Here is a 27,220-nt window from a genome sequence, read left to right as displayed (position 1 = left end):
CTGAAGGTTAAGTATTGGCAAGCAGGCAGTTAAAAGGACAGAGATTCTCCAGGTGCTATTTTGTTGTTAATGGTGGGGTTTTTTCTTACCAATATATGGGGATTTTGACTTTTGAATATCTGTGGTTTATCTGCATGCAGTTTTATATTTCTTAAAGTTAATGGCCTACAATGGCAAAATCTAGGGGTTTTTTTTTTTGGTTTTTGTTTTTTTTTTTATCTTTTATAGGTTTCATTTGGCCGTGACTTTGAACAACAGCTGAGTTTCTATGTTGAAGCCAGGTCAATGTTTTGCAATCTGGAGCCTGTTCTAGTCCAGTTGATTCATGTGAGCTACAGTTTATCTACATTATCTTAATAAGTGGGGATATATTTGCTGTTCTCCCATTCATTGCCCAGATTATTGGTCTATGTCAAAATAAGTCTGAAGTCTTTTTATCAGGTGTTTTTAAAGTAGACTTTGATCTCATCTCTCATTTTATCACCCTAAACTCTCTGAAGTTCTTGCTTGACAGGCATGCATGGTATCATTGCAACAAAGAAAACTGGCTATCTTGCAAGAGATTTCATGTCTAATAAAATAAATGGTACTTTGTGCATTCAGAATTTGGGTTCTCTCTGCTATAATCCTCCATCTAGGAGAGATTAGACTGTGTCTGGCTGCAGATATAGGCAGAGTCCTGCTGTGACTGGGAAGGTTAATCTCTTTTCTGTATTGAGTCACATGTCAGGTGAGCATTAGTTGTATCTGATTCCTTTACAACATTGTATCTTCTCTTAAATCCTTTTATTATTTTGTTTTTCGTTTTTTAATAAGTGTGTTAGCTGGAAATCATGATTTTTACACCAGGGAGGAGGTGATGACAGCACTATAGCTGGGAAGCAAGGGATGATCTAAAGCCTTGAATAAATCAACAAGTCTACTTTCACAAACCTTCAGAATCATATTTGCTTTAAGGACCAGTCACTAAAATTCTCCAAGTAAAAACTAAGTAGTACAATGAGGGCACACCATATCAGGTTCCCTTTTGACAGTTTCTGTTCTCTAAATGCATGCAGTAAAGCATGCAGTTTGTTATTTGCCACTGACCTATTAAATCTGTGCATTTTTCTTAATGATTTCTTTTGGGTTTTATGTGTAGTCTGTGAACCAGCTAGCAATGGAAACAAGAAAGGTGATGAAAGGAAATCATTCCAGAAAGACTGCTGCGTTTGTCAGGGTAGGTCTGACCCTAATAAACTTAGCCTGCCTTCTTAGCAGATAATACTATCTGCTGCCACCTAAGTTTATAATTTTTGCAAAAACAATATGTTAGTATTTTTTGACACTGTAGTCTCATTTTCTCTTGTTACCATTGATCTTTACTCTCTAAAGCCAAATGCTGCTGTTTAAGAAAAAAAAGACACAAAGCATCTAACAGCAGCCTTGTGTTAAAAAAAAGCAGTAACATTGTTTCCCTCTCCAAAGGAAGGTTGATTGGAGATGTGTTTGTGTGAATCCTAGAAAGCTCAACTTTTCAAATTATATTTAAAAGAAAATACTTAATTTCTATATAACTCCATCATAGAGAGAATGGGAAATGGGGGGAAAAGAATATATTTAAATATCTCTCTCGTAATATCAATGTTGATATGCTGAAATCAGTATTTGAATTTCAAACGAAGTGCTGCTTTTGGCTTTAGTGCCTCTAAGTCTATATATATGGTCAAATGAGCTTTGAACTATGCACAGGCTGTGCAAGTTGCTTGTGTTCCCCTCTTCTCACCTGAAATGTAGCAACTAAGATGTCTTCATCTTCATGTTTTGGGAAGGTGTTTGCATATGCTGTCATTAACGAATGGATTTTTGATCACGGCAACTGTGCGTGATGTCCTGGACAAAGGATAGCTAGGGTGACACTGGCCAACTTCTGTATGCCTGGGAGCTACTCACTTCATCTAGGTGTTTGGGCTGTTCCAGTAGGTCTAAAGCTGCAGCATGCTGCACTAGATCTGCTTCCTCCCAAATACACACAGTGCCCCTGCTTTGACCAGTTTGACAAATGGATGGTCCCTGAGAGCAGGTAGTCTGCTTTTCTGGTTAGATTTTGGTCTTGAGCTGCAAGCTGGTTACCTGAAGAGAGAGGAACTCTTTGAGCTAGAGTCATAGAGTAAGTTTTGATCTAATCTACTCATAATAACAATAATTATTATTAATAAATATTGTTATAATTATTGAAATAATAATGAGAAATCTGAAGTTGGTGATTTTGGACTTCACATAATATTTGCTTTTTATTGAAAGTCTTTCCCAAAACTGATTTACAGATTCTGATTCTTAATTGTATATAAAATAAGTAATGATTGCTATAACACTGAGTTAGGAATTTTCTTCAGTTTCATTTTTTTATTTCCTTTAGGCTTGTGTTGCCTTCTGCTTCATTACAATTCCATCTCTGAGCAGTATCTTCACACGTCTTAATCTGTATCTACACTCCGGACAGGTTGCTCTGGCAAATCAGTGCCTTTCACAAGGTAAGGCACGAATTTGTCTACTTAAAGGTGCTCTTACTTCAGAAATATTTCTAGCTGTGAATAATAACTTGGTTGAAATCATAAGTCATATAAGTATATTTATGATGTAATTAAAATACAGCCCTGTTTCAAACACTGTTACAGTGAAAACTTGTCATACTAAAGCAACTCTTCAATTCTAACACTAATCCTGTGATCTGAATAACCAAGACAGCTGACTGTAGTTGACATAGTCATGGCTATGAGGTAGGTTGTCCTAAATTACTTAGAAACTATGGAAAGCGTGGAATATTTTTCTCCTGCATAATTATGCAAGCACTCTAGGCACAAATGACGTGCTTTATTATAACTGTGGAAAAAGAAACTAGTTCATCTATGTAGTATTTCACAGGCTGGCAAAATCCTGCAATGAGCTGGAAAAGAATTAAAGCTTAGGTCAATGACCTAAGTCAGAAACTTGCTGTCAAAGCACATGCATGATAAACACTTACCTAAGAAAATATGTCACTATATCAGAGTGAAACAATAGAGTAATACCAGATAATATGAAGAATGAAAAATGTATTTTCTTTTTTCATCTGAATTATTGATTGAACCAGGGCCTGAGTACAGTTTTTAGCCATCCTGTTAGCTCAGTCTTAAGTAATTGGAAATTCTGACAAAAAGTGATTTGGGAAAAAAATTGGAGCTACTCTGACACCAGAATGAGCATTAAGTCTGTATCACCATTTAATATGATCTTGTTCCTGTTCATATCACAAATGGAAGACAGTTACCTATTCTGAAAGTCTTCTCATACTTTTAACTGTTTGTAGTGTCTTTCTTTTCCTTTTTAAGTGATGTCATTCTACTTTGTTTTGAAATTTTAATACTGACTTTAAATGTCTGCTTTCCAATGGTAAATGCTTTTCCTTTACATGTTTTCAGTCAAGCTGTGAGAGTAATAAATTGGATTACTTTGCAACATCTTTTGTTGTGGCTATTAATTCTTTGTTTTAGCTCTGTGCTTCTTCACGAGAGCTTGTTTTCCAAGCTCTGCATTTACCAGTAAGTTCCAACTGCGCAAACAAGCTGATTTAGGATGCTGATTAAGACTTTTTAGTACAGGGTGACTGTTGTATTTCTTTGTTTTCAATCTGATGCTGCCCATATAGCAAAGCAGAGGGATTTAGAGTAAAGCTGGCTGTTGTGTCCAAGTATGTTGTGCAAATAAAAGATCTGCAAAGTCTGTTGTTGTGCAAATAGTATTGTGCAGTTTCTTTGTAGATAACAGTGTTTACCAAAAATGGACTTGCTTTTTCTTCCTATGGTGTTTTGTTTAATTGACCAGCTTACCTTATCCTTTGTATCAATTTTTGTTATTGTTGCTGTGTTGTAGTGCATCTCTTGTTGGAAGCAAATCCAAAGCAGTTTTTCTGTAATATTCGGTCTTTGAGGACTATGCCCTGCCCATGTTGGGACCAACTCTGTGATTTAATAATCTTTCAATTTATAAACTGCTTTTCCACTATTTTTGTGATCCAAGTCTTCTCTGAGTGAGACTCCCGGGCCCCAACAATTGTCTGGATTTTTCAGTGCAAGAGTTTATAAATGTGCACACCTATTGTTTGACATGTGAACACAGTGCACTCACTAAACAATGAATAGGATCCCTATTCTGAAATCTTTTAAGGTACCAGGTATATGCAAAGTATTATGAACTCAATCACTAAAATGCATATTTATTAACCACTCCCTCCTGAAGTTTAGACCCACAAGCTAGAGAGAGGAACATTTGGTCCATCTCAGCTTTTGTTGAAATGAAGCATGTGCAAAACCCTGGTGTTCGGTAACTCACTTTGTTTACCAAGATTTTCTTGTTATACACTTTTTTTGCTTTCTTAGAAAAGCTATTTTGGGCATAATTTGTATCCAGAGACATGTCACTTGTGTGAATAATTTAGCATGTGTTAACCAGTTAGGCAACAGTGACACCAGTTTTGGGACATTTTTTGTGAACTGTCTTTGCATATTCTGATACATGGTAGTTAGACAACATGTCCTTGAAAGTTACTTTTAACACAGTTTAATCTGTATCTCAACTGAATGCATTTCATGTGTATATGAGGTACTGATTAATTCATAACAGTAAATTTAAATCCAGTCAGTTAACTGATGCCAATTAGACACTGATCTGCTAAAACCAATGCAGCGCAAAGTGAAGTTGTAAGAGTGTGCAATTAATGACAGCATTAGGCTAGGAAATGAAATTGTGCCTTGTGTGTAACCTTTATTTCATGCTGATTGGAATTAGTTTAATCAGTTTAAAATTAGGAAGAGAAATAAAACTGAAAGGTAATGTACCTGATCTAATAGCTCAGTCAGTAGTGAGGCATGCATGTGTGCATGTGCATGCAGTTTCTCTTTAAAGATTCCAGCTGTTATTTTTAGTGAGTTAAATTCTTGGATTTTTTTTAATTTTAAGTTCCTACAGGGAGTCTAGCTATTTCAGTGAGTTGAGTTTTCACTTAAACACGTAACAAAATTGAATTTCACAGGATAGACTTCTGTTGGCAATAGGAAGATTTCTCTGAATTGCCAATGTACCTAACTTGAAAAAGGAGTAAAATTACCTATTGGGGTAGATAAGGGGAATTTACAAGATTGCTTTTTTTATAAAGAGGATGTGCGGGTCATAACAGTAAATAAAGTTTGCTGATCTGAGGATTGCACTGATAAACTACCATCAACTGGAGAGCCACAGCTAATCTGCTTATAACTGGAGGAGGCTGGTTTTTGCCACATTGCCATTCTCAAGGGGCAGCAACAGTAGTAGACCATCAGTCCTAGTGTGTCGCTGTTCCAATTTCCTCTATCAAATCAGAGCCTTGCTTGCTGGGATTCGCCACACTGTTAATCAAAGCAACTGTGTGGTGCTTGTAATTGTAATTTTTCTTGGAATAGATTTTCTTTAGTACAATTAAATTAGGTCAGAAACGTGAATTTATAGGCTCACGAGAAGTCCAATATTAATACACTGATGGATGTCTGTCCAGGTATGCTGTTCAACATGTATTAAACATTGTCTCTTTAGTCTCCAGCTCCCAAGAGGTGCCTTAAATAAAATGAATTTGTAATTAAGTTCAGAAAGTTTTAGGTGACTTTGTCCTGGATGCATAGCGTGTACCTCTGGAGAGCCTATCGAGAGCCCACCCTAGTGTTGTGGTTTAACCCCAGCCAGCAACTAAGCACCACGCAGCTGTCTCTCACTGCCCCCCCACCCAGTGGGATGGGGGAGAAAATTGGGAAAAGAAGTAAAACTCGTGGGTGGAGATAAGACCGGTTTAATAGAATATAAAAAGAAGAAACTAATAATGATAACACTAATAAAGTGACAGCAGTAATGATAAAAGGATTGGAACATACAAGTGATACACAGTGCAATTGCTCACCACCCACTGATTGATGCCCAGTTAGTCCCTGAGCAGTGATCCCCCCGCCCCCAACCCCCCAGTTTCTATACTAGATGTGACGGCCCATGGTATGGAACACCCTGTTGGCCAGTTTGGGTCAGCTGTCCTGGCTGTGTCCTGTGCCAACTTCTTGTGCCCCTCCAGCTTTCTCACTGGCTGGGCATGAGAAGCTGAAAAATCCTTGACTTGTTGCTCAGTAGTGTTTAGTCTCAACTGAAAACATCAGTGTTATCAACATTCTTTCCATACTGAACTCAAAACATAGCACCGTACCAGCTACTAGGAAGACAATTAACTCTATCCCAGCTGAAACCAGGACACCTAGAAAGGAGGATACTAGATTTTACAGAGGTGTGCTTTTCATTTTGTTAACTGAGCCACAGAACGCTGCATGCTGCCAACATAGAATAATAAATTCTAATTGGTCATGCTTTCTGTCATAGGGAGTGCTTGGACTAAATTGAGATTAAATGCATGCTCCATTGTGTCACTCTTCTGGATTTTTGAGATATAGGTATTATTTTAATTTCACATATTTCCTTCCCCTGGAAATGCTGCTGTTGACCATTAAAGAACAGACAACATGACTTTTTAATTGTTGGTCACAGCATTCAGCAGGTGGGTAGAGGTAATGCAACTTTCTGGTAATGTGTATTGAGCGGCATTTTTATTTTAAAGGCTGTGAAATCCTTGCCTCACTTCAGAAGTAACATGCTGAGTGAATAAAGTAATTCAACTGATTCTGTGTGACTAATTTCACTGGGATACTGTCAAACGTAAAACTTTATAAAAATGGAGAGTCTTTGTCCCCCAAATAACTGACACAGATCTTTATTTTGTTTAGCGAATGCAGATTTTAATTCTGAAGTGTACAGTGCTTAATGTACTTCTAGATACTTGTTTTATTCTTCAAATGTAGTTGAGACACGGTTTCATTAGTAGATTGCGAAAGGAATTTCTTTTTCTACTTCAGAAAATGTTACTTTTCCATGAATGTTCTCTAAATGTGACAGGCTTCAGCCACACTTTGGAGAAAGTGTGATATGCAACATCTAATAATTAATTTTTGATTGTAGTCTAATAATGTTTTAGTGTGTTTTCTCAGTAGCATTAGATAACAATTTTTAGTATTCCTTCCTAATCTCCTAAAATCTTTATAGATCTGAAGATTATAAATAGAGAGAATTTGAGGTAAAGAATTTAGAGAAATAAGAACTTGAAGAGGTTTTCTCAGTTACAGATTTTGAGACTTCCTGGCTCACACTTCTCTGGTGAGATCAGTATATGCTATCTCCGTTATCTTTTTAAATACTGTTTTCCTTGAAGGCAGCAAAGTAGATTTGGGAGAAACTGATGAGATACTGTTTTCCTTACTAGTAATACTAGATGTTGCTTTATTTGAACAAAATTATGACTTGTACTGTTACCTGGGATTTCCACAGCTGGAAACATCTCCCATTCACTGAGCTTTTTCTTGTTCTTCTACCCCAGCCAATAGCTTTTTCCATATGATTTGAGAGAGATGACATCTCTATCTCTGTAAGCTTTTCAGACTAGCATTTCATATCAGTTTGTCAGTTCTTCAAGTCTGTCTAGCCCATGACCTGGTTTTGAAACTGTCTAGTGACATCTACTAATGGAACATACAGGAAACAATAATGCAGAATGATGCTTCCTAGCTTTCAGCTGCAGGTGGTCTAAATACATCCTTCAACAAAGATTGCATATGGACCACAGTATTTAATAAAATAGATGGACCAATCCATAGGATTTAATTTTTTTAATCAATTTTTACTTTTTGGCCTTTGTAACTTCATGTGACAGTGAGTTCCGGTTATATGCTACCTAGAAATCTACTACTTAAGGATTTATTTCTGTATGGTTTTCAAATGTTAGCTGAGTGTTTCGGTGCATGCAGCTGATCTACTAGTGATACTGTGAAAAATTCAGTCATTCTTGGTTCATTTTCTTCATGCTACCTATGAGATGATGGAGTTGATAAGTTCCTGAAGAATTTGTGTCAGTATAGTCTCTTCTAATAAGGAAACAGTTCTATGCCTTAGCACCTTCTTGATCTTTTTATTCTTTTGGAAATGGGAAGATCAGGACTGTCTGTATTCCAGGTACAAATGCACAACAGCGATATAAATGATACAGTGACACCTCAGTTTTCCATTACTGTCCTAATGATTCTTATAATTGCCTTGCCTTTTCAACAGCTGTTTAGGATGTCATTTTCAGGAAACCATCTATAATGTCTCCAAAATCTTTCATGAGTGTAAATAGCCTATTTAGAGCTTATCTTTCTATAGTTATAGCAAGGGCTGTTTCTTTCCCTACATGCCTTACTAATATTAGATTTAGTCTGCTGCTTTATTGCTCAGAATCATGACATCCATTTGCAATGCTTTGCAGTCACGTTCCAGACTAGTCTGTAAACATTGTCATCTCCCAGCTCATCGTAAGGACATGTGTCTCTGCAAAACCTTAAGGAATGCAGTAGTTGTTTCACTCCACTGTGAAAACTTTTTCTTCCTGCTCCTTTCCCCCTTCACCCTATCCTTTATTAAATTATGAATTCTCAGGAGGACTTTCCTCCTTATCTTTTGTCACCTTAGTTGTTTTAAGAACCTTTTGTATGAGGGACATCATTAAACGTTTTTTAACAATGTAAGTATTTGCATTGGCTGGGTCACTTTTAAACACAAACTTGCTGGTTCTTTGGAAAACTTGAGAGACTTCTGAGGAATGATTTCTCTCTGCAAAAACCATATTGGCTCTTCAGTGTTGTATCGTGGTTTTCCATGTGTCTGGTCATTTGATATCCCCCCCCCCCCCCCCCCCCCCCCCCCCCATAATCAGGAGAAACTACAGTATTTAACTATATTATTTCAAAGTTTCCAGTATTACTAATGGAGCTCTCTTTAAAGACTGCTGATGATACTTTACCTCACAGTCTTTAGGGATTACATGGAATGTAGAGAGGCAGGCTGAAATTTGTCATTGGTTTTTTAGTTTATTGCAGGGGGTGGGGGGGAGTGTGTAGTGTGTGTTGCATTTACTATATTACAGCATAAGAATAAAACATGTTGTATCCAGTGTTCTTGCTCATACTGTATGATCTCCCTGTACAAATCTTCCCTTCCACTTATGCCTCTGTATGCCTTTGTCTGGAAATACTAAGGCCTTGCTAACAATCTGTAATCAAGCTATTCCTAAAACTAGCACTAGCAAGCTTCATCCACACAACTACCTTTTCATCTGCAGCTAATTCATAGTATGAATTAGTATGAAATAGTATGCATTTAACATAGTACATTCCAGTTCACCAAGCAGCAGCACATTCATTTTCTTATTTCATCTTTGTTACTTGAAATAATTCTTTGTAGTTTCTGGCCTGGAAGTCATGTGTAGAGGATTTTAAGATGGAGAATGTTCAATAGCTCAAGGGAAAAAACACACTTTAACAGTGTGGCAAAACTCTCACAGTGACCCCACCAATGTGAGGAGAAGGAGTTCCAAATGTTTGTGATGGTTGGTCGTCAAAACAGTAAGGTGTTAATTTATTTAACAGGAAAAAAAAGAAGGCAACAAAAAACCCCATGCTTCCTTCCCATTAATTTTTTTGCACTGGAGTACAAGGCTTCATTAAATTTCCAACATCTGTCGGATGTGGAAGCAAAATCTTTGGAGTATTAAAATATGCTTGACAGTGTTGTAGGACATGAAGGTGATGTGGAATGCAGAAGGCTGCATATGTATGGTTCCTGGTTTTGTCCTTTGGGTGGACTTAGCTTGTGTAATTGTATCTGTGACTAAAAATAGTTTGTGTAGGTATGTCAAACTCGCTCTCATTTGCTCTTTGAAGGTGGACCTAAGGAGCCCATCTCTAATGGCTTTGTTCCTCCTTGTTTTTTTGTCTGCCTGAAATCTTAAATTAGTACAGTCTAATTGACTATCATAGATGGAGCAAATATGATGTAAGTTAAATTTTTATATGTAGAGAGATTGATATATAGAAATATATGGATGTATATACATTTGTGTGTACGTACCATCATAAATATTGACAAGAGCAAAACATTCAACACCAATTTTACTTGCTTTTTCTGTAGGAGAGTATTACTAGAAGTGCTGACTTGGATATACAAGACTGTTAGTTTTTGTAGCTGGAAGGTCAGCCTGTATGCTCGGGGGAAAGATTTATGGGATTACGGTCAACTAAAATGAAGGAGCTGCTGTGAAAGGATAAATTTAGCGAAGCATGAAGTATGTCATGTTCGGAGCACTGCACAAGATATTAACGGCAGTCTGAGAAGACTTTATCATGATGATTTGTTTTAATGCGCAGGCTGCTCTCCCCTTATCCAACTTAACAGTGGCTCACTTTAGAAGCAGTATCATACTTTAGGCAGATAAGAAAACAGCATTCTTCATCGGAGTCCTTTTTTATCCTCTCCCCCCCTCACCCTTTTTTTTTTTAATCAAGGACTTTTTTTTTTTTTTTTTTTTTTAATCAAGTACATAACGTTGTTTTTGATGCTTTTTAAGTGGTTCCTTACACCTTTTGGAAGCCAGGAAAAGCGGGTGTATGGTTTTCTCTTGAAACATCTCTACAGTAATAGCTTTATAAATTGACTTTTAAAAGATATAGAGAAAGCACCATTGCATAATCTCTTAATTAGTGTAATTCAGAATTAAATACTGATGCTCATTTCATACTTATTAAGAAAATAGCACGTCTGTGACGACCTGTTTAGTGAACTTTTTCTCCAAAGTCAGAGCACGTGATGATGCATACTTTGACATCTCACTGCAAGTGAATAGGGTGGTAGTGTTTGGAGGACAGTTAGTTTTCTGCAAAGTCTCTGATAAAACCTTTGCATTAATGTGAATTTATTTTTGCTTCTTATAAAGCATGTATACCTTGGATGAATGCGCTTTTAGCGTTCCAGCGTAAGAACGATTTTGTGGTTAGCACAGATTGGCTGAACTCGTAGCAAGATGAACACGTTCTCCTTTGCCAGTACTTCTGGACTACAGAAGTAAAGTATCCATCTCTAATAGAAAATGTAGCTCACTGCTTTTATGCTCTCTTGCTTTTTTGCCTTGCCTTGCTGTGTTGTGTGGGCGGCAGGGGGAACGAGGCAAGGAGGAGGAATTAAAAGTGTGGGCAGGAGCCCCGCAGCCTCCCTGTTGCGCAGAGACAAGCCACAGTACGCGGGGGGGGTCGCAGGGCGACCTGCGAACGCGACCCTGCGGCGCTGGCGGGGGGACAGCAGCCCCGTGGAGACGGCAGGCAGGCAGGCAGCAGCTCGGTGACTGCCCTGGGTAGGGAAGAAAAAGATGGAAGCACGGAGGAGCTTGTCGCAGCGAGGGCAGGGCCCGGGGAGCCGTCGTCGGCGTGGACGGGTCCCTCCTCGTTCCCAGCAGCAGTCACCGACGGAGGAGCTGGGCACGCTGCTCTTGCTGGTGGGTCTGATGAGGGAGCTCAGGTCGCTGAGGGTGCTCGGGCAGATGAGAAGGCAGGTCTCGTTCACAGCAACGGCAGGTCAAGAAGAGGAAAGCGAATCAAATTGCAGTTATTCGTAGTGAAGATAAGAGGTCTTGGTTTTGTGCTATGGCAGAAGTTTAGAGGAGAATGTCTAGGACTGTGATTGTTGGGAAAGCAGGCAGTAAATTAAGGTGAGGGACTTTGCAGCTCTTCTCCTTCATTGCGGAGAATGATTGCTGCACAGGTCATTCCTGTCCTGTTATGAAATAACTTCAGAAGGCAGGAGTATTCTCTGCACAGACATGGGTACTTTGGTATGCAGACTATTTTCTGAGACACATTTTTTCATTTGTCTGGTCACATGTTTTCATTATATGGTGATGTGGGGCATGCATTTTTTTTTTTCTGCTGAGACAACTGTGGAAGTGACAGCGATTCATTTACTTGTGCTAGAATGAACATCTGCTGCTGCTTTCCTTCCTCTAATAAAGCTTGAAGAAAGATTGCTTACCTTCCTTTGGGTTGGCTGTTGTTTGAAATAAATAAAAAAAATTCTTTCACCTCAAAATATATGTGCAGAATAGAAGGAAGATGTTTGACTGAAGGGGTCTGCCTTCTAAGCACTGAAAAGTTCACAAGGGCTTGAGCATTCATGGGCTGAAAAGAAATAAGAGTCAGAAGAATTACAGTTTTTCCAAAGCACATGTTTCCCTGGTATTCCTCATAAGCTTAAATTAGATATCAGTTGGCACTATATTTAGCAAATTTGCTTGGAGTCTCATGTGCTCAGATGAATTTTTCCAGAGCAAGCTGCACTCCTGGAAATGCCCATGCATGCCTGTCAGCAGTATCTCCATCCCAACCATGTAACACCTCTTGGCTTTCACCAAGAATTCTCTTTTTCTCTTTGCTAAAATTTGATTTCATGGCCTCAGTCTCTGTTCCTGTAAAATAAAGATACAGTATTAATCCTGAAGGATGCTTTGAAGTGTATGGCTAAACAACTTGAATGGGATTTGGATACTTGGATATTTTGAAATGTAGCCAGGAAAGTGCAAAAGAATGTTGCTGTCAAATTTTTTTGTCAACTCTTGGCAAATATAGGAGGTCTTCTAGGGTAAGAGAGAAAATATTGTTGGTTTTAATTTTTGAATATTAACTTAATAAACTGAGGAATAGATGTTCTAGTGTGTTTTTTGTTTTGTTTGTTTGGGGTTTTTTGTAGGATTAGAGACAATAGTTATGAAAAACGTTTTAATAGCTATTTGCCTAGGCCATAATGGTGGATGGTTTCTGTAATTCTTGTATTGTGATTCTTGGAAGGAATCATTTTACCTAGGTAACCAGGAATACCTCAGGTTCTGGTACTATATTAGTATTTTACTTTTAATGACTGTAAATACTTAGAGAAATGAAGTTGTCCATACTTCCTTGTAACCTTAACAGTCTTTTGTGAATGAATTCGTGAACAAGATAGCATGATCTTGGCACAAGCATTTCTTTAGATATCTAAAGTAAATTTTGAATCATGTGCTGATTTTTTTTTTTTTATTGTGTATGCAATATATTTGAAACAATGGTGTCCTCTTGTTAAGCAAAGGAGAATTATAATTTCAGAAGTCTCAAGTGATGTGGGAACTTCTTTTGAAAAAACAGCATCACTTGAATTACCACAGATTTTGACTGCTGAGTCTTGAGTTTCTTTGCAGTTAAGCATACGTTCATTTTCTGTAGTCTATTTGAAACAAACTTGAAGCAGTCATTGGATCACAGGCATGACTGCCATTGCAGTTGGAGTGATAATACAGCAACTATATTTTTATTTTGTAGCTGATGCTTTTTTCAAAGCTGCAGTGAGCCTTGTTCCTGAAGTGCCAAAAATGATCAGTGTAGATGGAAAGATGCGACCTTCTGATGCCTTCCTCCTGGAATTCCTTTGTAATTTTTTTTCCACATTATTAGTTGTTCCGGTAAGTTTTGTGTGTATGAATAGCATATAGGCTAGTAGACTATTTTGCCTTTCCTGTTTAAAAATTTAGAGTAGACTGGGCTTTTGGGAGTGGTAGATGCAGTAGTTAGATTTCCACGAGCAAGCTGAACCGATTTGTTCATTGGCTGCAAAATCACCCACCCCAGTGCAAAATGGGGAGGCAGAACAATTGTTTGGAGGTGGAGGTACATCATTGCCTCTCTCAGTAGCACCTTGCACTTAACTGGATTTGGGTAGAGTGAAATCTTGCCATCATTTAATTGTGTAAACATAATTTACTGTTTTAATAGATCTGTGCAGAAAAGTGGTATCTTAGCTGAGCGCTCATAAAATCTAATACCTGAGGACGGGAGGAATATAGAGCTCTAGTTTCTATTGGTTTCAGTTACTTTGTTATAGGTTGCCTAATCTTTTGAGTGCAAACAATAATTAGAAGTAGATGATGTGTTTTGGCATAACCTTCCTCTTCTGATTAATATTTCACAAAATAGTACCATTCTACATCCTTCCAATTTTTAACCAATTGTCAAGTTTAGAGATCTATATGTAATTTTCCTTCCTATATTTTCAGCTATAGCTAAAAGATGACAAAAAATTGTAAATTAATCTGGAAGACCTGAGTTAAAACTTACATAGCCAACTTATTTTGTTGACCTTAGAGAAGAAAGACAGGCCTCTGACTCTCAAGATTTCACCACAGTGGAAACCTAATGCATGAAGACTTTTACCTCCCTCTGTTAACAGCTCTGGCCCTCTCTGAGAAGATTCTTCTTTCCCAGCAAGGGTTGGCTTAGTATCATGGCATGTTTTTTAAAAAAAAAAAAAAAAAAAAAAAAAAAGGAAGGAAAAAGTTTGAGGCTTATTCATTTGTTCTTGGAGAAAGTAGGTTGTTACTCCTCACTGAAACATTCCTCACGGTTTCCTCCTTCCTTTTTTCTTTGACTACATGTTTGGTGAAGCAGCACACGGTATAGTGCTGTCCACATCCTCATAATCAGAGCAGTGGATTCCCCTTTTTCCAATGCCATGCATGTTCATGTCTCCCAAGCCATGCATGTTCAGCAATGTGGAGGTGCTCTGTTGTTAGAAGGGAAAAGTTAATTGCCACTGTGACGTGTCTTTGCTGTCCACTGACTGCAGAAGACTTTGAAGGAAGGCTATGTCAGAACTGGATGCTGCTCAGAGAAATGACGTGGATCATTAACAGATGATTGAAGGAGGGACATCCAACTTCTCAGATTCAGTAATGAAGAAGAACTTGCAATGAGATACCAGGATTCAGAAATTAGCTTCCATAATTTTTTCTCCTATTTACTTTACAGGATAGATGATCAGAAGAAAATGTCCCCAGTGGACTGTGATTTGTCTTACGTATGTTGGTATCATTGCACCAACTGCCAGCTTGAAATAAGCTGGGTGCAGTATTAAAACTGCTTGCAAAAACTCATAGCTTATGTAAAGCAGATGTCTTTATATTCTTTTCATATTAAAAGATTGTTGGTTGTCTGTAATTTGACTTCCCAGTGTAGATGTTCTTCTGAAACCCATAATTATATGAGTAATATACTTGTTTCTATAGCTTACTGACATTATTTTAATAAAAAAAATCTACCCAGTGTGTTTAATTTTAGACACTTAGCTGTTAAGAAGCTGACAATTAATTTTGTATTACTCCGCCGTGACTACAAAACAAAGCATTTGAAAGTTTGTCTGTGCAGGATGGCTAGATCAAGTTTATGATTATGGGTCAAATGGGCATTTTAGAAGGAAACCGGAACAAATTTTTAAAAGGATTTGCAGGAAACACACTTAAGAAAAGTAGTTGTCAGCTTTAATTATATTGTAGTTTTTGCTTTTATAGAGCTAAAAGTGTGACTCTCAACCTCTGAATGACCGCAAATAATCCCATTTGTGTTTTGGGGTTGTTGCGTTGTTTTTAACTTCTCTTTTTTTTCTTTTTTGTAGGACCATCCAGAACAAGGAGTGTTGTTTCTTGTGCGAGGATTACTAAACGTGATCCAGGATTATACTTGGGAGGATAACAGCGATGACAAAGTCAGGATTTATACTAATGTTTTGCATCTGCTGTCTGCAATGACTCAAGAAGCATACATCTACCATGTAGATAAAGGTAATATATAAGGGTGGCTCTGGATCCTTGTGTTCCACCATGCAATTTGTAGTATTGTGTTATCACCGTACCTAGTTAATGAAGATCAATGGTAGTCAATCTTACAGAATGGATTCTTTTCCTGTGTAGGTCCAGATTTTGTAACTTAAAATAATCACGGGAGGTGAACGTACAGAATGAACAGATGTACAGTCTGTTCTTTAAAGTGAATCTGTGCAGAGTGGTTTACTTAGTTTGTTCCGGTGGTGTTGATGCAAATACTTAGAACTGTGAACTTTTCAAGTAAATGTCAGAACTTTGTATATATGGAGGGTTTTCTTCTAGTTTAAAGTATCGACTTGATTTATACTTGTCGTTGGTGTTTCATTCACATTTAACAACAACTCCGGTTTTCAGAATGCATAGTCTTCGTTATTTAAATGCATGTACCTGCTGCTTTGAAGGCAGGCTTTCAGTTTTGGAAATTGTGATGGTAACTTATAAAAATCTTCAGAATAGCTAGAAAAAAAAAATTTTAAAGATTTTGCATTTTATAAAATGGCTGTAGACTTTTTGAAATAATATTTTGATATGTTCTAAAATTTGAGTGCCTTCTGATCATAGAGAGGTTACTAAATTAAGGTAGAGTATTAACTGAGTCTTTTAAAGCATACTGGCAAGAGCGTAAGGCCAAGCTAGTTTGGCTTTTTCTTTTAGTTGCACAGGGCTTTCACAAAGAGGCAGGCTGGAATATATTCTGCAGTTATTCTGGTAAATAGTCTGTCAGAGTTACCGACCATGACAAAATGTCCCTTGTAGTTAGCAGCACAGAAAATAGTTGTCAGTTGAACAACTACTCTATAGTAAATCTCCTGTTCAAATTCTATAAGGAAACATGGTTTAGCTGCTTTTTTCTTTCACTTCATTTTTTATATGACCAAAATAGCTGCATAATCCCAAAATAAGAAATCTAAATGAATTAAATTTCAATGGAGAGAAGCATCAAAATATAAATTAGTAAATTTTCCCCTGTAGTTGGATGATGGGGTTTTTTTTGGGTGGACCGTGTACCTTAGCTTCTTAAAATGAACAGGGCATCACCTTTTATCTTACGTGCTCTCTGATTTATTCAGAATACACTTAAACTTACAAATTTCTTGTAACTTACTTCTTGGTAAGACATTATAAATAAATGAGGCCAAAACACATGTTTAAAATCACAATTATATAAGCTCTAAAAACTTCAAGAGCTCTCTCCCTCCAAAATTGAAAATACACTTTGTGAATTTCTCTCCATGACTTTGAGGTAATCAAGGTTTTATTTTAGGGAAAAAAATAAATTTAAAATGCAGCTTACTTTGAAAGTCTTGTTTTCACTAAGTAAAACATAAATTGTTTGGCCCAGTCCTGCTGCCATTGAAGATGATGGCCATACTGTCATAAACTAATGGGAGCAGGGAGTCTGTCTCTGTGGAAAAAGTGAAAATTGACACTATATGTTGCTTTGCATTTAAGTCTAGCAGATATTTTTGAACCTGGCTGCATCCAGGAATACAGGACTGGCTTTAAGCTAGAAGATTCTTTTCAGTCTTTTATTCCTAAAATCAAGAGGATGTAGTAAGCAACCAAGTGGTAGGCGCTTAAACAAGATTGTTCTGTTTGCGTTTCATGGAGGAAGGTCATTTTATAACTTCCAAATCCGGTCTTCTATAAATAGCTGGTGTTTTCAGTAGCAAAAAAATCCATAGCTTTTTAGCCAGACCTAAGCTTGAATTCATCTCTGCAGTTGATTCCAATGATACCCTGTATGGTGGAGACTCCAAGTTCCTGACTGAAATTAATAAACTGTGTGAAACAGTGATAGCACAGATCCTGGATCATCTGAAAACCCTTGGAAAAGAAGAGGTATGTTCTTACTCAGCTTGATTCAATACAAAACCAAAATTACTTTGGAGTTGAATAAACGGACCACCTTCTTGACCATGCATTGGTCTTTTAAAAAGCTCCAGGAGCCTTACAACAAGAGGAAATTAGGTAATTTTACTTGTTTAAAAAGTGAGTCAGTCACATAGGCAGGCTTGTGGTGGAAAGACCTAATGATGTGAAAGAGATTATGTAGCAATTATAATACGTTTTTAAGATGCATGCTAAAGTTACCTGCCTAGCTGTATTGTTGTACATGGATAGTCTGACAGAACCGACAAGCGATAGAAGCTACTCTGGTATACTCTGTGGTATTAATTGTGGCAGTGCATCAAAGGATGTGATTCTGCTGCAGTACCGAATGATGACTGCAGAGCAGCGCAGTGAGGTTAGAGTTAGCTCTAAATTAACTGGCTTGAGTCCTGGTGTAGCTTGGTTATGGAAATATGACGCTCAGTGTGGGATAACTTTTTTTGTATGAGAGTCTTTCTGACTATAATGAGCTCCACGATGCTGGTATTGCAATTACTGGCCTAAGAGAGAGAATTGGAGACAGTGCCACAGTCACTCCTATGATTGCAGTACAGTTAAGCCTAAAATCTGCTCCATGTCTGTCCCTCCTGTTGTGTCCTCCTGGCTGTCAACTTTCTCTCTCTGTAAATAAACTGTATTTTCTTGCTGGCTAAGTTAACAGTAATCTGCAATGTCCAATTCTGTAATGGGCAAAGTGAGAATTCACAGCGAGTCTGTTATTGGGTGAAATACAATGGAAACCACCTTTAAGTGGTAAAAGTTTCAGATCCCAGACACTAGGATGAAGTCAGAGAGGTGCAGAGGGAGGGATAAGGTGTTTTGGCTTTACCCTGTTTTTAGTACAGGGTTATATTTGTTCAATATAAAATAAAGAAAACTGTAGACAGCTAATTGGATGTCTTGATTGGAGTTCAGAGGCTCTGAGGGATCAAATATAGCTTAATGGATTGTATGTGAAAGGCAGGTGACTAATGTTTTCAGTATTACTGAAATAATGAGAACTTACTGTTCTGCTCATGTACCTGTTTCTGAGATTGAACCCCTCCACAACTTCCTAATCACCCCTTACTAAACCACTGTATATTGATAGAAATCTTGTGGCTTGTAGACTGAAATGGGAGGGCAGGGGATGATTAATTTGATGGAATTTTTTGGATGGCCTGTTTGCACAGTAGCCTGTAGTGTTAGCCAGTACAGAATGTGTTAAGTGATGCATATTTGGAGGACACTATGCTAAGTTTAGACTTTTCTCTGCTTTTGCTATCCTGTTTATCCTTCCTTGAGCAATTGTAGAGATGCAAGATGAATAAATCCTTTTGCTCAAATGCCTCTATATCATTGTACACATTGCTGCAGTGAATAGGAGTTCTTTTTCAGAACAGTAGCAGCAGAAAACAACCATTCTTGCACAGCTAAGAATGTCCAACCAGGTATTGGAAAGAGATTTTTAACAGAGTTTTCAGGACTGTAGGTTGTTTATTAAGGATTTTTTGCATCTGACTCTTGTATGGAGTATGTGGGTGGGAACGCTTGTAGGGCTTGAAATCTGTGGTTTCTGAAAGCCTCCCCCCCCCCCCCCCCCCCCCCCAGCTTTCAAGCTTAATACTTTGAGTAAAGAGATCCTGTGTTACTTCACTGAAGCAGTTGTTGCACAGAAAACTGGATTTAGAGCTAAGCAGCACAGATATAGGTCCTTGCCCTGCCTTTGCCTTTGTGGTCTTGGATTTACTGCTCTGCCCGTCCTTATTTACAAAGGGGGAGCATTTATTTTGCTTCGTTGAGTAAAAGTCCTTGAGAGATTTCGATAAAAATTGTTTTGTAAGAATGAATAGTTTTTTGAGGAAGCTGTTGTTGCTGAGGAAATAGAGGCGACAAGAATATTGTCAGAGACCTCTATTTGTGCTAAAGTAGAACCAATTATGAAATCACTGTGGTATTTGGATTGCTTCAGTGTTGGTGACCTTTTATTATTCATCTTCTTGGCTGCTCATTTAAGTGAACAAGCCTCTGATGATTCTGTGTTTTTATTGGTTCATTTCCTTTAAAAGCTATAAAGGAAAATAAATTTTTCTCACAATAAAATGCTTTCAACAAAGTGGCAATTTGGAAGAGAACAATGCATCTTATGTTAACACAGTGTGGTCTTTTTGCAATATTAGAGAATGCTTCATTTAAGTGACAGTGTTGGAATGGAAATTTTCAGTTCTGGACAGTTCTGTAAAGTTCAAGCTGTTTCTGGTCATGAGAGCATGTACCAGTGAATCCTCTCTGCCTTTGTGTGGGTGGAAAGCTAATCTTATGCTCCAGGTTTCTTAAAATGTAAATACCTTGCCTCTTGCTAGTCAGTGATAAATGTCCAGATGGAGTATGTTTTACTCAAACACGACTTTTGATGCAAAATGTTAGGAGCATGTTGTTGTCTCCTTGGCAGTGCCATGTTAGGATGGCAATCTTCCCATGTACCATATGATAGATACTGGACTTTTTTATGATAAGTATCAAAAATGGAGCAGTAGAAAGCAATTCCTGGGTATGCTGTTGAAGCCTGTCCTTTCAACACATCTGATTTTTAATTTTATATAACTTTATAAAAACTTCTGTTGATTTCACATGTGTTTGATTACTGAACTAGAAGCAGAGTTGGACATAGTTCTCTGTGTGTGGGTATGTTTTACATTGAGAAGAGGTTGCTCATCCTGAAGAATTTTGTGTCCTTCGCCAAGATTTTCTAAAGGTGGTTAAACATTATGTTCCTCTGTGGGAGGAGGGAGGCAAGAGAATTTACCTGCTGCAGTTTCCAGAAGACATTGCAGGTGGTGGAGGTGCCTGTTTCGGCACGCTTGCAGCTTGCCTGCTGGTGGCTCAGCAAGAGGGTGGGTGCACTGCAGTGAGGAGCTGTGGCTGGTGATTGCATATCAGCTCCACTTCTTTGTCACAGAGTTGGAGAGTCCTAACTCCCAGATTAATCCTTTTATTACACCATTGTCACTGGCATGGTGGTGGAGGTTAAAGACTAGAAATAGTTTCATTGGGAACATTGTTTCTGCGTATTTGTAAGATACTTCCTTGTGGTGGGTTGACCCTGGCTGGATGCCAGGTGCCCACCAAAGCTGCTCTATCATTGGCACCCTCAGCTGGACAGGGGTGAGAAAATATAACAAAGGGCTCATGGGTTGAGATAAGGATAGGGAGAGATCACTCAACCAATTACCATCACGGGCAAAACAGATTTGACTTGGGGAAAATTAACTTAATTTATTGCCAATCAACCAGAGTAGGGTAATGAGAAAAAAACCCAATTCTTAAAAACACCTTCCCCCCACCCCTCCCTTCTTCCCAGGCACAACTTCACTCCCAGATTCTCTACCTAGCCCCCTTCCCCCCGTCCCCAGCAGCACAGGGGGACAGGGAAACGGGGAATGGGGGTTGGGGTCAGTTCATCACACGTTGTCTCTGCTGCTCCTTCCTCCTCAGGGGCAGGACTCATCACTCTTCCCCTGCTCCAACGTGGGGTCCCTCCCACAGGAGACAGTTCTTCACAAACTGCTCCCGTGCGGGTCCTTCCCACGGGCTGCAGTCCTTCAGGCACAGACTGCTCCAGCGTGGGTCCCCCACGGGGTCACAAGTCCTGCCAGCAAACCTGCTCCAGCGTGGGCTCCTCTCTCCAGGGGTCCGCAGGTCCTGCCAGGAGCCTGCTCCAGTGCAGGCTTCCCACGGGGTCACAGCCTCCTTCAGGCATCCCCCTGCTCCGGCGTGGGGTCCTCCCCGGGCTGCAGGTGGAGATCTGCTCCACCGTGGACCTCCCAGGGCTGCAGGGGGACAGCCTGCCTCACCATGGTCTTCACCACGGGCTGCAGGGGAATCTCTGCTCTGGTGCCTGGAGCACCTCCTCCCCCTCCTTCTGCACTGACCTGGGGGTCTGCAGGGCTGTTTCTCTCACATCTTCTCACTCCTCTCCCAGCTGCAGTTTCTGTGCCACAGCAACTTTTTTTCCTTCTTAAATCTGTTATCCCAGAGGTGCTACCACCATCACTGATGGGCATGGGCTTGGCCTTGGCCATTTATCCCATGTTAGGACAGTTGTGTAATGAAAGAGTTGAGGACCTGGTCTGCCCCATGCTGCTCATTATCTTTTCCAGTGAACTAACAGATGTTAAAAGGTTCCCAAAGAGCTTCATACAAGAGCTTTTAAGGAAAGCAAGGCTGCCTGTCATGGCTTTCTTTAGGAATATTTAGATTTGGATCACAAGGATGTAACCACCAGCATCACAGTAGTGCTGGAATTAATTTCAGGCTAGGTAGTTCAGGTAATACTAGCAAACAGATGCTGTATCAGCATGGAGACTCGGCCTAGACTGATATATTTAGTACCCTGAAGGAGCCTTACAGGCCATGCTGAGCTCTGTGCTGCCACATATGGACTGTTAACAAGTATCAGAGCCAGTTATTTTAAAGCTGTACATGGGAGGCAGCAGCAGGCTAGACACACCTTCAGAGGAGCAACGTGTCTAAATGCACAAATGCTTTTCTAACAGAATGCTCAAGGTATCCTTATGACACAGATGTCTGGCAAAAGTCACTGAAAGATAGGAATGAATATTTGAATTGCTAGCCAGAATTTTGTGAAATACAATACTACATGGTCCACTGTATGAAAGATCCTTATTTTTTCTGTTACGCTGTATGAAATTTGGACATTGCTCTGCACTTTGCTGGAGGGGCTAGGACACAAGGGGCCACGTTCTGGGATGATGTAGTTTGTTCTTTGTTCCATTGTCATCAGCATTATTCCAAAGATTGTGGAAAATGTGCTACCTAGAAGGCTGGCAATTCTTTTTGGTGTGGGAATTGCTAGCCCTGTGATGTATGTGGTTGCCAAATAGCTGAGCTGTTGCTTTCTCCTTGCTGCCTGTGCACACATCCTGTGAGTTGGAGTGCCACCCGCAATTCAGTCCCAGTTGCGTCAGCAGGCTTGGCAGCATGCCGGCATAGGTATCTCCCTCGGGTTGGAGGTCAGTGCCATGTTACACAAATATTCCTGTTCATCATCATGTGAAGCCTCGTCTGAGTATTGTTAATTTTCAGATGTGGTGGGATTTACTGTATACCTGAGCCTGCCTCTCTCTTCACTTTGCATTGTGTAACTGATGACTAGATGCCAAAATCTTGTCTGTTATACCAACCCCAATACAATGAGTTAGTGTGCAGCTCATTTTTCCAGCTTTTTTATGTGATTCTAGATCCTTTTTGAAGTATGATCCTTTTTGAAGTATGTATGTTTCAAATTAGTCAAAATGTCATCCTTATTTTAAAGCATGAGTTTTGTGTTTGCATTGTTACCGCCTGGAAAACCTCGCTAGTTGATATTCACTGGAGTACTGCTGCTTTTGCATTCTGCCCAATAATTTAACTGTCCCACTTCTTGTGAGGAAACCTCCAAGCAATTCCCAGAAACGTCTTTGAAGTTTGTATTCAGCAGAAGACACACAGGCATTAGATGGTCAACGGGAAAAAAAATTATAGATAATATAGGTTATTTTGTTAATTCAGGGTACATGGTGATATGGCAGGATGCCTTGTGAATAATGCAGCAAAGCATGGACTAGCTGGCTGTACCCTGTATCTGTTTCTCCCTGAAGGATGTTAGTCCTACAAGAGAAATACTACAGTAATATTCAAGCATTTAAGCATAACTACTTTCCCTTTTATTGTCTTTTTGAGTTGTATTTCTGCTCTTTGTGTTACTACTACTACTGGACTAGACTGATCAATTATATTTCTCTTTCTGATAGGGAGTACAGTTCAACGCCCCCAAATGATGGTTGTAGTTTTAGCCTATAAACAGGTTTTGGAGCTATTGAGATGGAAATTGCTAATGTAGATAACTGTTACAGGAAAAGCTGTCATCTTGGTAGTTTCATGCAATTAATTTAGTGCTTAGGGAACTTCTCCTGGGGCCTTGAGCAGCTCTGGGCATTGCATATGCATGTGTGTGTGGGTGCATGGTTTCTGATGTGTCAGATTTTTTCTGTGTGTACAAACCTACTGTGTGTGTCACGTACATACAGTAGCAGTCTGATGCTTCTAGTTTGGGGCATGAGCCAATTCTTTAATGCCATGGCTTTCTCCTTTTCCATATTTATCTGAAGGACTGATGGCTCAGTGTGTGCCATTTCTTTAACAGCATCTGACCTCTCTTCTGCTGGCGGTGAGAAGGGAAATCTATTTACTTTCAGTCCCTTAGGGAAAGGGCAGAGGCTGCATGGCTGCGCTGGTATCATGTCAAGAGTGCACAAGTCAGAGACCAGTGCACTCCTCTTTCCCCAATCTCTGCCTCATTCTTCCTGTAACTTCCTATCTGAATGCTGTGTATTAGCTACCCTAGCATATATTGAACTGAGAGGGCTGAAGTGAAGTACTACGTTCATTAATCGAGGTGCTCAGCTGACAGTTTCAACTACTCTGCTGGTTTGGTTTCTGTGTAAGATGGAGCTATGCCTTTATCAGTGTTCTTTCTTGAGCAAAAAACAAAGGACAGCTGCAGCAAAGCAGTATAACCAAATACTATGACTCAGATGCATCCAATAATAATTAATCCTTTTAGCCTTTTAAAACTTATTCTGTAGGAATAGGTAAAATCTGCAATAGCATTTTAATTACTTCTGACTCCCAGTCACCCCAAATCAGGGTGATAGCACCCTGTAAGCTTAGTGCAGGACTGTCTGTGCCCCAGAACTCCTCCACAGAGGCTGAAGGGCATGGTGCTCCTCCATGGTAATTACCATGAAGCAGGGGTCCTCCTGAAGGTCCCCCCCTCAGCAATTTTAGGGAAAGTAGCTGCAAATATGGTGCAAATATGTTGGTATCACTGAAGTTTCAGTGAAAGAATAGCAGGGAAAAAACATCTTTGGATAAATAAATAAAAGTAGAATAGACTGCTGGAGAAAGCCTGAAGTTGCGTTAATCTAGATTGATGATAGTGGTCTCTAAAAATATATATAGCTGTGGTGAAGTAAGCGCAAGGTTGGTTAGTGGGAGGGTGATTTCTATGCAATTGTAGGGAGTCTTGAGTTAAAAGTGTCAGAGCTACATGCTGTGCTGTGCCAAAGTGGTAGGAGATGTAGGAGTTCTGTGTAATTATTTTATTTACAGCAACTTAGGTTGATTCATGACTATCACTACTTGTTGCATTTTGAATGGAATATGAAAACTATGCTTGTATTCTTGTGTCTGTAATCATTGCTGTGTATTACAAAATGAGTGTCTGCCCCTTGCACTTCAAAGAGTTCAGGGAACCTGGCAACGTTATGCTAGATATTTTGGGATGACTGTATGGTAATACAGGAATTTTTTTTTTATTATAGACCCTAAAGCGACAAAGCCAGTTGGCACTCTATTTCTTTAACACTATTCTAGCTCATGGGGATCTACGAAACAACAAACTAAACCAGCTTTCAGTCAATCTCTGGAATCTTGCTCAGAAACATGGCTTTGCTGACACCAAGACTATGGTAAGGAAAACAGATAATGCACAGAAATTTTAGTTCTTAAGATCTTTTTCAACTCCTCATTTGGGAAAAGGTAACATTTTCTTGATCTGAATAAACCTAACCTCTTTACAGGTTGCTCTCTTAAAAAAAACCAAAACAACAAACTAAATGAGCTTAAAAAAACCACCTTATTTTTTTAAATGCTGCTTAATGAATAAGCAGCTTCTCTTATTTCAAGTGGTCTCTATCTTTCTAGCACTTTTAAATGTATTTCACACATTAAGGAACCTGGAAATGTGAGGTGCTATAACTTTTTTTTCAGTACAGAAAACTATCTAAGAGAAATACAGCATTTTTATTTAGTGGAGGAACTGCATGGTGTAAGTGGGCATTCTAGAGCCTTTAAGAAAGATATACATGATAATGACCTCTGGAGTAAGAACTGCAAGTGTTCATGTAGCCAGTGAAATTTAGGGAAAAATCATGAGAGTGTCTATTAAAACACCTGCATATAGATTAAATGATGGCCTATGAAAAGAGAAAAGAGAAAGGCACTAAAAAATCTCAAAATATCTTTCTTTTCATACCCAGGTGAAAACGCTAGAATACATCAAGAGGCGAAGCAAACAACCTGAAATGAGTCACTTCACAGACTTGGCCCTTCGGCTTCCTCTGCAGTCCAGGACCTGATTAATGCCTTATTCCCAAGGAGTCATCTGTACAAGAGAGCATGTAGCCAAGGCCAAAAATCACTGATCTAGATTTTGACTGGAGGAGTTAAGCATATTTTTATTTTACTTAGTGTGACAGATTTACTTGGACACAGGTAAAGGTAAAACTGTTCTGAGTGCAATAATTTAACGTGAATTTCTGTTTCCAGTTTTACCACTATACTCTGATTTTAAATGCTGATTTAGATTCAGTAAATGGTATTTTGAACCTTTATGGTTGCAAAAGCCTTTTGAAATCTAATCTGTGGTCATTTTAGCAACAAAGGAGGAAGATAATGTGCACGGATCAATTCACAGCCTCCAAACTTCATCCCACTTGCAGAATAGTCTTTCTCCTGTGTAGAAATCAGCATTTCAATATAATAATCCTGCTAAGTCGTCTTTCTGCTTTGGGGTGCTGCCAACATTTATTTGGTCAGTTCCAGCAGAAGAAAATAATGGCCAAGGTGTCACTGTTCTAATTTCTACAATACATTTTCACAGGCCTGTTTATGCTTTCATTTTAGTTCAGTGGTGTTTTGTAAAATGGAAGGAATATTTAAGTGCTGTCTGCAAAGGAAAATGGAAATGTATGCAAAGTACTCTATGTTCGCAAAGTACGCTGTCACTGAATAAAACAATTTGCAGTTCATTTGTTTGTTCTGGGGGAGTTTCTTTGAGTATACAAATTTATCACCTTACCCTTGTGGAATTTAGTTACATGTACTGCTATTACACCTAATAAAATTTCACTCTCACCACTTCTGTCCCATGGTAAGGAACTATGTTGAGACCTTGCATCTACTGCTGCTTTTGCTTAGTGGTAAGTATTTTAATGAGCTAAATCCTTATATAGATATTAAGATATATTTTTGCACAAAAATGTTTTATTTTGTTAAGGCTAAACCAGTAATCAGTTTTGCTAACTGCCTATGTTATCATGTCCTGCTTCAATTTAGCTTTCCTTCTTGCTGCAGCTGCACAAAAACTCTCAACAGCACATAGATGATTCTTCCTGTTGGGCTTGGAAACATAAACCACAAACTGGGTAAGTGGGATTAAACTCTGAGCTTTCTAAACCGCCAAGTGGGTCACGCTAAGCAGCTGTGGTATGGAAGAAATCGCCCTCTGGGGCCAAATGTACTGCTTTAAACCCGGTGTGGAGTTGTTCCAGATTCTGTAAAATGGAGACTCTTACAGTAGGCTTACAAATGTCCCAACCATTCCTCTTCCCCATGCAGGCACCAATTTTTGCCTATTCTGTTTTGAACATAGTACAACTTTGGTTTCTTATTGATGCAAGGCTGCCATAAGAAATGTTTTCAGATGTTTTACTACTGTTTTTATTAGTGCAAAAATAGCCCAATGACAGGCACAAACCTCTGGTTAGTTATCAGGAGCAAACTCTAAACACCTAGCTTAGAAGCTAACACAACCACTCTAATAAACTGCTTTTGGCTTAATTCCATGTTAGAGGAAAATTAATTTTATTTAAAGCACTCTAC

At 38.9% G+C, this 27,220-nt stretch overlaps 1 protein-coding gene across 5 annotated transcripts in view; it reads left to right on the top strand.

Moving 5' to 3' along the window:
• Positions 1-26,367, top strand: part of VPS35L (VPS35 endosomal protein sorting factor like) — a 59,373-nt gene extending 33,006 nt beyond the window's left edge. For 4 of the 5 annotated variants that reach the window (XM_030001433.1, XM_041120175.1, XM_030001435.2 and 1 more), the window contains 8 exons: positions 229-327; positions 1,142-1,219; positions 2,399-2,513; positions 13,290-13,429; positions 15,415-15,580; positions 17,346-17,464; positions 24,880-25,026; positions 25,597-26,367. In XM_030001433.1, coding sequence (XP_029857293.1) covers positions 229-327; positions 1,142-1,219; positions 2,399-2,513; positions 13,290-13,429; positions 15,415-15,580; positions 17,346-17,464; positions 24,880-25,026; positions 25,597-25,695 — 963 coding nt within the window. In that variant the 3' untranslated portion in view covers positions 25,696-26,367. Of the gene's footprint in view, positions 1-228; positions 328-1,141; positions 1,220-2,398; positions 2,514-13,289; positions 13,430-15,414; positions 15,581-17,345; positions 17,465-24,879; positions 25,027-25,596 lie in introns of those variants that run through there. The other variant, XR_005931422.1, reaches the window with a different exon arrangement.
• Positions 26,368-27,220: the final 853 nt, after the last annotated feature.

The sequence above is a fragment of the Aquila chrysaetos genome, chromosome 25, assembly GCF_900496995.4.
Source record: "Aquila chrysaetos chrysaetos chromosome 25, bAquChr1.4, whole genome shotgun sequence".
Classification (NCBI taxonomy): Eukaryota; Metazoa; Chordata; class Aves; order Accipitriformes; family Accipitridae; genus Aquila; species Aquila chrysaetos.
Note: the sequence above shows the minus strand (reverse complement) of the source record. Positions and strands in the feature narration are given on the sequence as shown.